The sequence below is a fragment of the Malus domestica genome, chromosome 17 (assembly GCF_042453785.1).
Source record: "Malus domestica chromosome 17, GDT2T_hap1".
Lineage (NCBI taxonomy): Eukaryota > Viridiplantae > Streptophyta > Magnoliopsida > Rosales > Rosaceae > Malus > Malus domestica.
Genome location: NC_091677.1, coordinates 7943939 through 7959748, shown reverse-complemented (window position 1 = coordinate 7959748; position 15810 = coordinate 7943939). Strand labels below are relative to the sequence as shown.

The window sequence follows — 15810 nt, the reverse complement described above, 5'->3', positions numbered from 1 at the left end:
TACTTAAAAAATCTCTCGTAATAATATGTTTATGAATATATATAGTGGTGTTACCTTCACTCATACGTAGATAGGACCAAGATCCGTGTAGCATTGGAAGAAGGCAATTAGGACTTCTTTCGATTGGGATTATGTCCATGTTATTACCGGTCAAATGTCCCGTTAAAGTAGTCACATTGATAGCAAAAGATCGTTGTAACCGAAAAAAAAAGCTAAAAAGCAAAAGAAAATTGGAAAAAATAAAACAAAAATATTTAGAAAATATTACATTAATACAAAGCAAATATTCTAAAAATACCACAAGTCATGAAAATATGAGAGCAATGGAAGCTAGCTTTTCAGTTTCCATGGCCTAAACAGAACAAGAGTCGCTCAGTTGCTGTTGAGGCCATCCCCCCACACCAGCACCACCACCACCTTTGATCGCCACAATCACAACCGTCCATTTTTTTCCAAGTTTGAAGATTGATCTACTAGTTACTTTTTGTTGAAGAAATGATACGCCACTTCAGCCTCAGGAGAAGAGTTAAACGCCGCGTCTTGGTCCTCCGCCGCGTCATGGACCGGCTGCTCATGTGTTGTTTAGGAAAGCCGGTCCAGTACAGTATGCTGCCCATTTCGGCCGCCATGTCGTCGGCGAACGACACCCCTTCCACTTTTGCGTCTTCGTCGCCGTCCTCGAAATCAAGGGATCTCACGTGTCATCACCTTCATCGGAACAAGAGTAGCCACCGTGTTAGCAGCTCCGATTTAGTGCCGTTGAAGATCAGCCTCTTGGGAGATAGCCAGATTGGAAAAACTAGCTTTGTGGTAATTAATCTCTTCATTAATTCTCGAAGTTAGTTAAATGACATTTTTTTCTTTCTGATTTTCACGTTTAGGTTATGGAATATAGATAGAAATTTCACACAATCATGCGTATCATCTTAAGGTAATTTTGTGGTTTAACGTCTTTTCCAACAACAATAAAGTCGTCTAAAATATACAAATTTGTATGACATGCGAACACATGCAGAAAAATGAATTTGTCATGTTTTAAGGATTAAAAATTTGTTCTTATATCATATAATTTGTACCATGAATTATGTTTTAATCATCACGTCACACTCTCATTCTTCTTCTTCTTCTTCTTCTTCTTATTCATTTATTTATTTGTATATCTATTTATTGAATTTATTTGGTTGGCTTAGGTAAAGTATGTAGGAGATGATGAGAAGGAAGAGGGAGGAGAGACAGACACCACCGGATTAAATTCAATGGATAAGACATTGTTGGTCAGTGGTGCACGGATTTCCTATAGTATTTGGGAAGTTGGAGGTATTAATATAATCCAATGAAATTAATCTTCGATTTACAATTAATATTGCATTGAGTTTGTAATAATTTTATTTTAATTATGGTGCAGGTGATGTAAAATCCCAGGATAACATTCCTGTTGCTTGCAAGGATTCCGTAGCTATTTTGTTCATGTTTGATTTAACTAGTCGGTGTACGTTAAATAGGTGAATTTCTAAGTACAATCTCTAGCTTTTGGTATTTTAATCCTGTTTAAATTTTTAATTAGCATGCTAAACCATGGAATTTAATTTATGTGACTGCAGTGTCATAACATGGTATCACCGAGCAAGGAAATGGAATCAGGTAACTGCAAATACATTACATTCTCTTAATTCACAAAAGAATCATGCTTCTCAGTTGAAAGAAGAGCAGTAAGCGCTGTTGAAAAACCAATCATAAATGGTTACGTGTCTAAATAATTGAAAATTAGAAACTATAATTAGACACTTGTCAATTTATGATTGGATTTCAGCAGCACTTATTATACTTTCAGCAGCGAAGCATGATTGTTCACAAAATTAATCAAGTTTTTTTCCCCAATTGTAAAATGCTTTTTTCATGTTGGTTTGCAGACGGCAATCCCAATATTAATTGGAACAAAGTTCGATGATTTCATCCAACTCCCCATAGATTTGCAATGGACAATTGCAAGTCAGGTAAAGATGCTTACTAACTAGCATACATTCTTAATTTCGAAAGCAATATTCTTAACTATTTTAATTAATATTTAATTTCATGCCGCAAAAATATAATTCACGATTTACATACGATACATCTAACACCATAAATATTATAAAAATGTGTTTAGTAAAAAAAATCAATGATTAGGGGCCTAGTCACCTCTAATTACCTAGGATGAGCAATAAAGATGACGAGAAGTTGGAGACATCCAAGTCAATGCTCAATAGAAAAACCGAAAAGGGAAGCTAATACAAGTTCAATTTGGCTACAAACACCAACCAACCAATATAAAATAGTAATGTGTCCAACTACTTGTCATGGCCTTTTAAATTCTACATTTGTTACCAATAGGGTTCGTTTGGACTTTCAAATGTATTAAGCAATTATGTCAAAAGTACAATAAGCCCCCCTTGACTGTTAGCTTTTTGGTAGTGTGAGTAGGGACGCTTTAGCATTAGATGCGGCGTCTTGATTTTCTTTCTACCTTCTTGCACTACGGTTCTGTAGCGGGTGTTTGTTTCTTGTTTGCCTTGTGGTAGGCTTTCTTGTAATCTGCTGGCATCTTTACCCGGTTATTGCATTTCCGATTACCAAAAAAAAAAAAAAAAAGTACAATAAGCTTTTATTAAAAATCTAAATCCTTCTTGAAAAAACACTAGAAATCGATTCATCAAGAAGCAATTGGTACGCGCTTCTTTATAAAGCACTAAAAAGATGCATCTATAACCCAAAAAGCTTCTCTATAAAACACTAACAAGATGCATCTATAACCCAAAGGGAATTCCTACTTCTTTTCTTAATCTACTAAATGCTACCAGAAACACTTTTGGTTATCAGAAAACGCTTTTAGATGACCCTATAACCCAAAAGAATTCCTACTTCTTTTCCTAATTTGCTAAACGCTACCAGAAACACTTTTGAGTATCAAAAAAATGCTTTTCGATGGCCAAAATAAACTAAGTTCATAACACCCTTTGAGCACTTTGTGCTCCCGTTTGAGGATGTTCATTGGTTGATTTTTCATGTAAAATGTGAATGCAGGCAAGAGCATATGCAAAGGCACTAAACGCAACGTTGTTCTTTTCGAGTGCAACATACAACATAAACGTGAACAAGATCTTCAAATTCATAACGGCCAAGCTCTTCGACTTACCTTGGACAGTGGAGCGCAATCTGACCATCGGAGAGCCCATCATTGATTTCTAGTGTTGGATTTTTGTAAATATAGCAGGATCTCTCTGATCTGTTTCCTCCCCAGAGATATATGGAGTCAACTGGTCGGTCCCTGGAGGCTGGAGTTGCCGTAGTCGTCAGTCTGATAACGATACGTTTTTCTTCCCCATTTCATGACCTTGTTTTTTGTCTTCCATTTCATGACTTGGAGAAAGGGAGAGGCGGACAGCCCACATCTCCACATATAATGAATAAAGTTTTGTTCAGCAGTTGTAGACAAGGTTCGAAAAAGAAAAACCAATCATGAATTTTTGATATGATTGCAGTCTATACATATATGATCATGCAAATCACTCAAAATCTGATATCTCATAGCAAGAACAGCAGTAATGTACCTAGTGTTCTTTAGCCTTGGAGATAAAGAAAAGCCGGCACTCGACAAAGTGTGGCAGACAAAACTATTGAATCGCAGTTACACTTGCATTGCAGAAACAAACAACCACAAATGCTTATATTATAAGAAAAGATGACATAAAGTTGATGGTTCAAATAAAACTCAAATAAGCTGCTGAACTAAACTGCATTGGGAGCTGTAATCTTAGTTGCGGTCCAACATTATATTATTAAGAGAAAAGATAACAAAAACTGGAAATTTTGAGACAATGCGCCAACCTAAGAGCGATATTGATTCCGATAACAAAGGTGGTTTCACTCAAGTTTCACCTCTCTTGTCGGGGGATCCAGCTGCAAATATGTAAATGGCTCTGTTGGTTCCTCCCTGCAGAACAACACAAATGCTTCAGAAATCACAGAAGGCAGCGTAACACGTATTGAATTATGTAACTGATGCAGCATTACATGTGTAATTATAAATATATATATATCTATCTATATATATATATATATGTAGAAATATGATACATAAGTATACACTGGGACAACATTTTAAAGGTTAATCATACCCGGGTTTAGATCGCATGCACTGCCAGAAGAGCTTAAATGGCCCTGGAACCGTCTTAAATGGGTTTCCCTCAAAACAAGCCTACACAAGAAACAAGCAAAGATCAACTGACAAAATTGGAACGAAACACTGCTAATGTTGATTTCTAAAAATTTTCACACTAGTCCTGTTAGTATGTAAGTTGTTGAGCTGATTAGTACACATTACAAGATTGTTATGTGTGTTATGTCTCAGCTCATAGGCTGAGCTATTGTGTAAAATTGTGGTGTGTTGATCAAGTCTCATAGGGCTTATCATTTGACAAGTGTTTTGATCTTAAGATAGGTTGTAATGGTTGGTTGAGATTGAATTGAGGTTATGTCTCTCTCTCTCATCTTTGTCATCAGTTAAATTGTCTCTTCGGGTTGTTATGCCTGGCATGAAATATACTGATAGAAACTGAAAGGTTATGCTCTGTGTGTGTGCTCTCTCTCTGATTACATCTTCTAAATCTTTCTAAATACCTCTCTCAAATCCTGTTAGACTTATTTTGTATAGTTGTGTTACTGGATTCCAACATGGCCTCAGAGCCAAGTTCGATCTAAACTTCTGGGCGTTGTTTCTACGAGTGGGTGAGCTCGGATTCACAGCAAAAGCTTATTGCGGTGATTCGAGTATCTAATATGGCTGGATCTGGAGGAGGAGAACTCCGGGCACCAATTTTCAATGGTGAGAATTTTGATTTCTGGCAAATCAAAATGAAGACCATCTTTCGCTCGTATGAACTGTGGAATATGGTCGAGAGTGGGTACAGAGCTCCGGCGAAGGAGGAGGAACTCACAGAGGCGGAGAGGAAGCTGCTGCGTGAGAATGTAGTTAAGGATGCTAGGGCACTGGGTATTATTCAAGGAGCAGTTTCAGACCAAATTTTCCCGAGGATTGCAACTCAGGAAAGTGCGAAGGCTGCGTGGGACATTCTGAAACAAGAGTTTGTTGGTGATAAACAAGTAAGATCTGTGAAACTTCAAGGTCTTAGGCGAGATTTTGAATATACTCGCATGAATGATAGTGAATCTCTTTCTGTGTATATTGCTAAGTTGTTTGATCTGATTAATCAAATGAAGAGCTATGGTGAAGATCTGAGTAATCAAAGAGTAGTTCAGAAATTGTTAATCAGTTTACCTAAGTCCTATGATAGTATTGCAGCAGTGATAGAGAATACTAAGGATTTAGACACCATAGATGCACAGGATGTTGTAGCTATCTTAAAAGGTTATGAACAAAGGTTGGATAGACATGGAGAGAGTAGTATGGAGAAAGCATTTGCCAGTTTGAAATTTGTCCCGAGGTCTAATAAATTCAATGGTCAGCCAAACAGTAACAAATATCACAAGAATTTTAAGCCAAAAGAGAAACAATGGAGTAACAAGGGTGATTGGAGCAATAAGGGTGGATTCACTGTGAAGAATGAGGCAAACAATACTGGAGATAAGTGTAAATTCTGTGATAAACTTCACTATGGAGAGTGTTGGGTTAAAAACAAAGTCAAGTGTCACAAGTGTAACAAAATTGGGCATATTGCAAGGTATTGTAATATGAACAAGACTGTGCAACATGTGAACTTTGCTAATCAGGTTGAAGAAACTGGAAATTTGTTTTATGCAAATCATTCTGGAGAAGTGAGGAAGATAAGTGATGAATGGTATATAGATAGTGGATGTAGTAACCATATGACATCCAGAGAAGATCTACTTGTTGATATTGACAGGAAAGTGAAAGCAAAAGTCCAAGTTGGCACTGGAGTTTTGGTTGAAGTTGAAGGGAAGGGAACACTGATCATTGAAACTGTAAAGGGTCGAAGATATATAAAAGAAGTTATGCTTGTACCTGGTCTTACAGAAAATTTGTTAAGTGTGGGACAAATGACTGAGCACGGTTACTTTCTTTTATTTGGAGATTATAAAGTGGATGTGTTCGATGATAGATCCTTACAAAACCTGGTGGTCAGTGTGAAACAGAGAGGAAATAGATGTTTTCCTTTAATCCTCAACACAAACAAGGAGCTTGCATTGAGGACAAATGTGCAGGAGTGTGTTAGAATTTGGCACAAGAGGTTCGGTCATCTAAATTTCAGAAGTCTCAAACTATTACAGAGTCAAGAGATGGTTTTGGGGCTGCCTGAAATTCAAGACAGTGAAACTGTATGTCAAAGTTGTGCACTGGGGAAAAATCACAGGGAACCATTTCCCAAAGAATCAATGTGGAGAGCAAAGGAACCACTTGAACTAATACACTCGGATGTGTGTGGTCCTATGCAAACATCAAGTTTGAGTGGTAATCGATACTTTATTACCTTCATAGATGATTTTTCAAGAATGTGCTGGGTATATTTCTTGAGAAACAAATCAGAGGCTTTCTATGTGTTTAAGAAATTTAAAGCCATGGTTGAGCTTCAAAGTGGATATTATGTAAAGAAGCTAAGAACAGATAGAGGAGGAGAGTTCAATTCAAATGAGTTTGGAAAATTTTGTGAAGATTTGGGGATAGAAAGACAGCTCACAATTGCATACTCTCCACAGCAAAATGGAGTAGCAAAAAGGAAAAACAGGACAATAGTGGAGATGGCAAAGTGCATGATCTTTGAGAAAGAACTTCCCAACAATCTCTGGTGTGAAGCAGTAAACACATCTGTGTATCTGCTTAACAGGAGTCCTACAAAAGCAGTGAAGAATACTACACCTTTTGAGAAATTCAGTGGAAGAAAACCTGGGGTTAAACACTTGAAGGTGTTTGGTTCAGTTTGCTATTCTCTTATTACAGGGAATCTAAGACACAAATTAGAAGAAACAAGTGTCATGGGTGTTTTCATTGGATATGGTACCTGTGAAAAGGGGTATAGGGTACTGAATCCTTTAACTCAAAAGGTCTTGTTATCTAGAGATGTAATTTTTGATGAACATGGTAGATGGGACTGGGAGAAACACAAAGTCAAGGAAGTCTGTATTCCTTTATCTGCAGTTGAGTCTTCAGAGTTGGATAAAATTGATGAGATATCTGAATCTCATGAACAAGAAGGATCTAATGGGTCTCAAATTCAAGCTGGAAGTTCTCCAGCTACTGCTATTGGTGAATCAAGTAACTCACAGGTCTCTGCTCAGTATGATGATACTCCACTGAGGTATAGGAACTTGAGTGAGATCTATGAGAGATGTCACTTATGTATTGTTGAACCTGAATCCTTTGATGAAGCTGCACAGGATGAAGCTTGGAAAAAGGCAATGAAGGATGAAATGAATATGATTGAAAAAAATCAGACATGGGAGTTGGTGAGAAGACCCTCAGATAAGCCTGTGATAGGGGTGAAATGGGTGTATAAAACAAAGCTGAATTTGGATGGAACAGTTCAAAAGAACAAGGCTAGACTTGTTGCAAAAGGCTATGCACAAAAGCCCGGAATTGATTTTAATGAGACTTTTGCACCTGTTGCAAGATTAGACACAGTTAGAACTCTAATTGCACTGGCAGCAAAGAATAAATGGAAGTTATTTCAACTAGATGTGAAATCAGCTTTTCTGAATGGAGTATTAGAAGAGGAAGTATATGTTGAACAGCCAGATGGGTTTGTAGTGCAAGGAGAGGAAGAAAAGGTTTACAGATTACATAAAGCTTTGTATGGTCTAAAACAGGCACCTAGGGCCTGGTATGATGAAATAGATTCATACCTTATGCTTTGTGGATTTAAGAAAAGCATCAGTGAGGCAACTCTGTACACCAAGTACAAGGGAGACACAGAATTGATCATAGTATCCATCTATGTTGATGATATTATATATACTGGAAATTGTCAAGAGTTAATGGATGTTTTCAAAGCTGAGATGATGTATAAGTATGAGATGACAGATCTTGGTCTCTTACACCATTTCCTTGGTATGGGGGTAATCCAAACTGAGGAGTGTATCTTCATTCATCAGAGGAATTATGCCTTATCTCTTCTGAAGAAGTTCGGACTACAGAATTGCAAATCAGTGAGTACTCCTTTGATTCCAAGTGATAAACTGAGAAGAGAAGATGGAAGTGGAAATGCAGATGAAGCTCAGTATAGACAGATTGTAGGTAGTCTGCTGTATCTCACAGCAACTAGACCTGATATAATGTATGCTGCTTGTCTCTTAGCTCGGTTTATGCATTGTCCCACTAACAAGCACTATGGAACAGCAAAGAGAGTATTGAGATATGTTCAAGGAACTCTTGATTTTGGTTTGGAATACAAGAAAGGTGAAGGAACACTCTTAATGGGATACTGTGATAGTGACTGGAGTGGCTCAGAGGATGACATGAAAAGCACATCCGGGTATGCTTTTACTTTTGGAAATGGGATTTTCTCTTGGTCTTCAGTCAAGCAACAATGTGTTGCATTATCCACAGCCGAAGCAGAGTATATTAGTGCTTCTGAAGCAACAGCACAGGCTACTTGGTTGAGATTTGTTCTAGAGGATTTTGGTGAAATGCAAACTGTTGCAACACCAATGAATTGTGACAATACATCTGCCATTGCCATCACCAAGAATCCCATCTTTCATCAGAAGACCAAGCATATAAACCGAAGATATCACTTCATAAAGGAAGCATTACAGCAAGGAGTAATTGATTTGATTCACTGTCCTACAAAGGAGCAACTAGCAGATATCTTTACAAAAGCATTGGCAAGGGAGCAGTTCACTTACTTGAGAAATCTACTTGGAGTGAAATCAGTTCACAACTTAAAGGGGAATGTTAGTATGTAAGTTGTTGAGCTGATTAGTACACATTACAAGATTGTTATGTGTGTTATGTCTCAGCTCATAGGCTGAGCTATTGTGTAAAATTGTGGTGTGTTGATCAAGTCTCATAGGGCTTATCATTTGACAAGTGTTTTGATCTTAAGATAGGTTGTAATGGTTGGTTGAAATTGAATTGAGGTTATGTCTCTCTCTCTCATCTTTGTCATCAGTTAAATTGTCTCTTCGGGTTGTTATGCCTGGCATGAAATATACTGATAGAAACTGAAAGGTTATGCTCTGTGTGTGTGCTCTCTCTCTGATTACATCTTCTAAATCTTTCTAAATACCTCTCTCAAATCCTGTTAGACTTATTTTGTATAGTTGTGTTACTGGATTCCAACACTCTCTCGTAGAGAACAAAAGTAAGAAAGTATTTAGGCCGTTTTAACATGATCTTTCTGGAAGCAGCTACAAAAAGCAAGGGAAGTCGCAACCTTTCAAAGTTACTACTCGAAAGAAATCAGCACACACTCTCCAAGTCCTTTCCCAACACAATCATCACTCAGTATCACCAAAATCTAGCTCATATATAAAGACTGATGATGACACCTTCACATTGAAGATGAATCCTCTTACTTGTGAACTTCTTTCCTCACTTCCACAAACAGACATCTGCAAATGCCCTCCTCCTTATCACCGATGAGCTACGCTAGTATTGATTCACTTAACTTTTTCTTGCTCTACATTCAGCATCTTTACACTAATCCCAAACAACAAACATTGTGATTAACCGGGGGAAAAGGCAAACATTGTGCTCAGTTTTACTAGTTACGATATCTAAAAAACAAAAAAAAGGTCGTACCCAGTGCACAAGGCTCCCGCTTTACTAGTTACGATAACTAATAAAAAAAAATGTGATTCAGTAGAAACATATAGGGAGATCCTAAACTATAGAAGGTCTAAATGCAGTTTTGATGCATGACTAAATTCTTTCAAAAGCGAAATTCCCATTATTTCAATTGAAAATTCAACTTATACCAAGCACAAACACACAATTAAACTAAAAACCATACAATTAGATCCATCAACCGCGAGCAGTCGAAAAATTACTTAGCTGGAAATCACTTGCATTCACTTCTTCGTACCCAAAAGCCCATCAAAACATTTCAAACAAGCACACCCATAAACACAGAGCAACCAGAACAACAATTAAATTCCAACTCAATGTTGAATCAATTTCCTCTGATAAGAAAGTTCAATAATCTAATTAGAAAACTGATATTCTTGCATAAATTTAGCTGCATATCTCAATTCTCACATAAGCATAAGAGATCCTAAAATTAAAAGGAAAAAAGGGGAGGGTATTGGGTTACCTGGATGACGTCCTCCGCCCGGTCATTGCATCGGTGGGCCTTCGGTTCGCGATGATCACCCTCCGGCCTCCCCCATGGGCTCTCTCTCCTTGGCACCGGTCGAGTCTCGCTCATCGTTCAGGTAAAAGTATGCAGCTCAAGCTTCAGCCTTCGGGTCTTTCGGTCCCAATTCTATAGTAATACTGTAATACATTGGGCCAACGATGTAATGGGAGTGCCATTTTTTATTTTTATTTTAACAAACGATATTTTAGATATTAAAGGGTTGGAGGGTCGGCTAAATTTCATAATATATTAGTAATAATGTAGTTTAACTTCATTTTTTGTGAGAATCGAATATAAAACTTCTCATTTATAAATAAAGAAAAATAACACTAAATCGTAATACTAAATGGTAGGAAATTGTTTTTCATCATGTGATTTTATTTTAAAAATTTACTACCATTTTTATGAGTAAATTGCTATTTGATCCTCTGAATTGTCACTTCAGTTAATATTAACTTTCCAAATTATTTTTTTGATAAATTAATCACCAAAATTATTTTAAAATTTCCATTAACCTCTCGTACTCAAATTTGATGAAATTTCACCCATTTTGCTGTCAAATACTAGCATGTGATTCATTTTTAAGGATAAAGTTGTATTAGTATTTAACAACAAAGTGGATGAAATTTTATCAAATCTAACAGTGAGGGATTAATTGATTGATTTCAAATAATTGAGGGGGTTAATTTACCAAAAAAATAGTACAATGGTCAATTTCAACTAAGATAATAACTCAAAGAGTAAAACAACAGTTTACTCTTTTTAGAACAAAAATCAACAATTCGACTATCAACTGTTGGAGAACAATTTAGAAACAACAAAATAACAGAACTACAGAACTGAAATACTTATACTTTATTATTCAAAAATACTTCCAATACATAATGAAATTACACAATAAATACATAAATTAAAATGATACTAACTTGAATGAATCAAAGGTAGAGGCTAGCACTAAAGCTATGTCATTCGAACAGTATTTCTGTTCCACTCTTGTGCTTGTGGTTCTACAACGTCTGCTCGACCATGATACAACTACCTAATTCTACAACCTGCACTGGATTATAGAATTCTAGCGAATTGCTTTGTGTATTTACTCTCTGAGAATTTTGTACGGAAGAAAAAGAGGAAGAAATGATGATTTTCAATGGAACTAAGAACTCTAGTTATATAGGCTCTTTCATACCTCTTCAAATACTTTTTGGATGTATATGAAGCTATACAACTCTTTCCAAAGAGTTGTGTCTATTAATCAAAAAGTTTTTTTTAATTAATTTTAATTAAAAACTTAATTAAAAAATTAAAACTAATTGATTAGATTAATTTTAATTCTTAGGCCCAAGGCCCTTGTCTTGATTAATTAATATTAATTAATATTAATATTATGGTATAATCATCAAACCTAATCCACACACAATTAGTGGCCAAACCTCAATCCCCATTTCAAATAGTCCAACACCTAATCACCAGTAAAAAGGACTAGACCTATATAAAGGCCTTTGAAAGATTGTTGTTTCCCGATGTGGGACACTAAGAGTCTCAATTTATTCGATCAATAACCGAAAATTAAGAATAATGTTTAAAAGGTAAAAAGAGATGCATAAATAGCATCACCCAATCTTTTTCACTAAAAGTGGTATTGAATTTACCCCATGAAGCCATCATCTTTATTTTCATTTTGATTTCGTTACTTTTGAAAAATGACAATGTTATTTTTATTAAGATGGAAAATAAGGATATGTTCATTTGCCAAGCCCAATTGATAGCCAAGCAATTTTAAATGGCCCAAACATATGAGGGGCCTGTGTGAGTGAGTCAAAACGGAAGGATCTCCTGGTTGGGAATTAGGAGATCAATTAATATCAATCGTTCATAAAAAATTGTGCGATCATAATTGAATATTTTTTATATTTTCAAAGGTAAAATAGTCTTGTTTTGCATGAAAAATATAAAAGAAAAGAAAAAAAACTGTGACTGCACGATCTTTGATGAATGGTTGTTATTAATTGATTTCCGGGATCCCAGGGATCCGAAGAGGATCCAATTCCAGTCAAAACACCCAATATAAATTGCACCCCATGTTGAGTTTTCAAAGTTCCAAGATCCTCTTTTTGCTACCATTCTCATTTCTCCCTGGCTAGCTATTCTCCTTTCCTCGCAAACTTAGCTAGGCCAAACCTCCAAAACTAAGCAAGAAAAAACGAAAATGGGTGTTCTTGTCAAGCTCATTGATGCGTTACTCTTCCTCTTGCTCCTGGCGATCGCTTTCAAAACACCGTTGATTGAAGCGCAAGCATGCCTCCCTCGCAACCTCTACCCAGACATTCTCGTGGACCTCAGGAACCGGTACACTCGCGAGTCCGGCGACTATCTCATGACCGAAATGCCTGATTTCTACGTCGGGATCATGTGGATTGAGCTTGTTTTTCAGTGGCCTCTCGTGTTTGTTAACCTTTATGGCATCTTGGCTAGCATGCCTTGGTTCAACATTACGTGCTTAAGCTACGGAATATCTCTTTTCACTTCCATGGTAATTATTCATATTGCTAGCGTTCCATAACCGTTCAAATAAAATTATTTATACAATCTCAATTGACGGTTTGCCTAATATATATATTTTTTTTAATACAAGACCCATGTCACCCATTCGTGTGGGATTCGTGTATGCGAGTCACATTCATTAGAGAAATCTGCATAAAATGATCAGTTGAGAGGATACAACTTATAACAGTTCCTTTTTCATGTAATAGATATAAATCACAATCACGTCCATTAATTTTTCATTAATCATTATCGTTTATCTTCTTCTAAAATGTGTTTACTCCCTTAATTTTTCATGCAGGTGCCAATATTTGCAGAATTGACATGGTCAGGAAGGGCACCTGATAAGCTACTGACGGTGTACTACTGTTTCTTGAGTTTGGGTGTTTTAGCCATACTGCGTGGGCTGCTACCCAACTCATCAACCAATCATACTGCAACCATTGGCAAAAGACCTGCTTCAGGTAGGAAGAAGAAAGTTTAATAGAGAAAAAGACTCGCGCTCCAACTTCAACCCAAATTTTGTAAACGCGAATCGATCTCATCATCAGAGTAATTTGTATTAATTCATCATTGTAATTGCCATTTGCGTCGTGCCTAGTTAAGACTTTATATTTTATGGAGGAAATTAATATATTTCAAGAACAAAATGTACTGGTTTTTTGTAGAATGGTAATTTTCCCAATTATTCTTGTTACGAATCAGTGGAGTAATGTTTTTTTGTCAAACAGTTTGGTACGTTATTGTATCAATCATGGTGGTTCTTTGCCTATCAAATTGTTTAATAAGAATTCATTTCTGATTCTGAAGCATGGACGTTGGTTAGTGGATATTAAACAATGACCAAATGAAGATTAATATTTAATTAGTGGCAGTAGACTTTGCCTAATTAGCTTCAAGGTTCAAAGATGGTGCATTGTGCCTTGGTGCCTATGAAAGTATATTTTTGAATCGAGTTAGCAATATCAAAACTGAGAAAGAGATCGAGAAAAACAAAGGGTACTTTTCTGAAGATCGCGGCGGTGTTAGCGGCGTTGGTAGATACACAGTTGTGTCAGCCTCAGAGCCTCTACTCAAATTCGCTGGTGGAGCTCAAGAGCTGGTATATCCGCGAGTTTGATGATTATCTCGTCGCGGAGAAGTCTCATTTCTTGATTGGCATCATCTGGGTTGAGCTTACATTCCAGTGGCCTCTTATGGTTGCCGACTTGCATGGGATTTGGTTTGCTAAGCCTTGGTACAAAACCTCCTGCTAGGTCTTTGGCGCCTCTTTCATCACAACCACGGTAACATTCCTCTCTATTTCTTGGGTGGATGAGATTTTTTTATTTTTTTTAAGCAAGCCATAGTTTAAACTAAATTAATCTAAATTATGCGGAAGGAAATTCGGATGAGAGTACATTATTCTAGCTAGTTTAGCTATCTGCTTCTCTACTTTCTTTGTTGAGAGTTAGATTGGTTTTGATTATTAAGGATGCGAGTGTGAGATAAAATTATGGATACAGTATTCGAACACGTGTCTGTGCGGCCGAGACACAATAAAGTTCACATACCTCACCTCTTGACATTGAGGCCTACCACTACCCCATGTAATAACCCTACGCTCTCTCACATCACAATCCATGGCCCACCCCCTCCAAATTCCGGATGAAAAAAGTTTCTCGAGTGTGTATTGACATTTTTTGTTTTTAAGTCATGAAACAAGTGACAAAGAATACATGCACATATGGTAAAAAGAGTTTATTTTTTTATTTATTTTTTACATTTGAATAATGCTATTTGTAGTTCTATGACCACATTTACGAACCCTAAAACACATTTGTATTAGAGAAATAATTAACAATGTGATCAGGAAATGTGGTTCAAATAGCATCACCTGTATGTTTAATAACAGATGAAAAAGATGGAGGAGAGCAAATGGGGCTTATGCCTTTTTTTTCTTGAACTCCTCCTAGAATTAGAGCTGACTAACAAAGGAACTTTAAAAGTTAATTTTTTTTAACTTGTATGAGCTGATAATTGCAAAATATTCCTTAGTTTCTTCAACTTGTTAAATATTTTCTGGCATGCTGAAAATTGCAGGGCAATTTATTACCGGAGTTGTTACTTGTTATGGTCCGGCAAGGCATCTAATAAAATGTTGATTTTGTACTACCCTGCTATGGGGTTCGCTGTGCTCACCATACTGCGCGGACTGCTCCCACCGCCCGCCACCACTACTTCCACCCACGACAAAGGAACAACCAAAAGAACCGCCCCAGCAAAGAAAATAATTTAGAATTCAAATCTTTTATCCTTTCTTCTTCGTTTTTTTTCCTGTAAACTTTATAATTTCTTTTGCAATTCTGCTATGTTGATGTTATGGGCTGTTATAGTTGGGACCTGGAACTGTTCTGTCTTTCAATGAAGAATCTTGACTGACTATATAATATCTGCCTTATCAATCATAACACAAATTTATTTGTTATCCACTCTAAGGGTAAAATCATAGGAAAATATTCTGGTATGTTTTATTTTTCTACTTAAATATTATTTTTCCACACAATAGAAATATATAAGTTATGCAATCATTAGTGAAAACCTGGTATGTATAAGGCTCATCACAAATATATAATGTCCTAATATACGTATATCATATATGTTATAAAGTCAACTAAAGTTAAATTGAGACTTCCTCCAAATGAAGATAACGATCGCTAAATCAAACGCTAATTGGTTCTTGAGGTTGTCTTACTATATTTACTAATCAAGATATTACTTTTGAATATTATTTCCTTATATTGAAATTTTTTATCTAGACTAGGTTTTAAATTTGTGTCCCGATGTCGACAATTTCTCTTGATGTGGGTGATATGTAAAAAAAAAAAAAAAAGGCTAAAACCCTGTCTATAAATCTTCAAAAAGACTTATATAGTACGCCCTAACCCTGAAATAGAGTAGCCTTTCTCTCCCTAAATTT

General features: G+C 36.4%; 3 protein-coding genes across 3 annotated transcripts; 2 read left to right on the top strand and 1 right to left on the bottom strand.

The window, feature by feature from the left end:
* Positions 1 to 299: 299 nt before the first annotated feature.
* Positions 300 to 3509, top strand: LOC103404810 (septum-promoting GTP-binding protein 1-like). The gene is made up of 6 exons (XM_008343776.4): positions 300 to 810; positions 1191 to 1317; positions 1406 to 1502; positions 1602 to 1641; positions 1911 to 1994; positions 3061 to 3509. Exons 1-6 carry the CDS (start codon positions 496 to 498, stop codon positions 3223 to 3225), a joined length of 828 nt encoding a protein of 275 aa, XP_008341998.1. The 5' UTR covers positions 300 to 495; the 3' UTR covers positions 3226 to 3509.
* Positions 3510 to 3675: 166 nt separating this feature from the next.
* On the bottom strand, positions 3676 to 10470 carry LOC103404809 (uncharacterized). The gene is made up of 3 exons (XM_008343775.4): positions 10266 to 10470; positions 4155 to 4234; positions 3676 to 3970 (listed from the first exon to the last, which is right to left on the bottom strand). The coding sequence occupies exons 1-3, from the start codon at positions 10377 to 10379 to the stop codon at positions 3901 to 3903; spliced, it is 264 nt and encodes an 87-aa protein (XP_008341997.1). The 5' UTR covers positions 10380 to 10470; the 3' UTR covers positions 3676 to 3900.
* Positions 10471 to 12413: 1943 nt separating this feature from the next.
* On the top strand, positions 12414 to 13579 carry LOC103404808 (uncharacterized). The gene is made up of 2 exons (XM_008343774.3): positions 12414 to 12840; positions 13153 to 13579. Exons 1-2 carry the CDS (start codon positions 12517 to 12519, stop codon positions 13333 to 13335), a joined length of 507 nt encoding a protein of 168 aa, XP_008341996.2. The 5' UTR covers positions 12414 to 12516; the 3' UTR covers positions 13336 to 13579.
* Positions 13580 to 15810: the final 2231 nt, after the last annotated feature.

What these genes read in the sequence shown, in the direction of transcription:
- LOC103404810 (XM_008343776.4), top strand. Translation starts at nt 496, where the DNA reads ATGATACGCCACTTCAGCCTCAGGAGAAGAGTTAAACGCCGCGTCTTG. An exon ending in TTGGAAAAACTAGCTTTGTG is followed by an intron (nt 811 to 1,190) that starts GTAATTAATCTC and finishes TGGTTGGCTTAG; the next exon opens with GTAAAGTATGTAGGAGATGA. An exon ending in TAGTATTTGGGAAGTTGGAG is followed by an intron (nt 1,318 to 1,405) that starts GTATTAATATAA and finishes ATTATGGTGCAG; the next exon opens with GTGATGTAAAATCCCAGGAT.
- LOC103404809 (XM_008343775.4), bottom strand. Translation starts at nt 10,379, where the DNA reads ATGAGCGAGACTCGACCGGTGCCAAGGAGAGAGAGCCCATGGGGGAGG. An exon ending in GGGCGGAGGACGTCATCCAG is followed by an intron (nt 4,235 to 10,265) that starts GTAACCCAATAC and finishes TTTCTTGTGTAG; the next exon opens with GCTTGTTTTGAGGGAAACCC. An exon ending in TGCATGCGATCTAAACCCGG is followed by an intron (nt 3,971 to 4,154) that starts GTATGATTAACC and finishes GTTGTTCTGCAG; the next exon opens with GGAGGAACCAACAGAGCCAT.
- LOC103404808 (XM_008343774.3), top strand. Translation starts at nt 12,517, where the DNA reads ATGGGTGTTCTTGTCAAGCTCATTGATGCGTTACTCTTCCTCTTGCTC. An exon ending in TATCTCTTTTCACTTCCATG is followed by an intron (nt 12,841 to 13,152) that starts GTAATTATTCAT and finishes TTTTTCATGCAG; the next exon opens with GTGCCAATATTTGCAGAATT.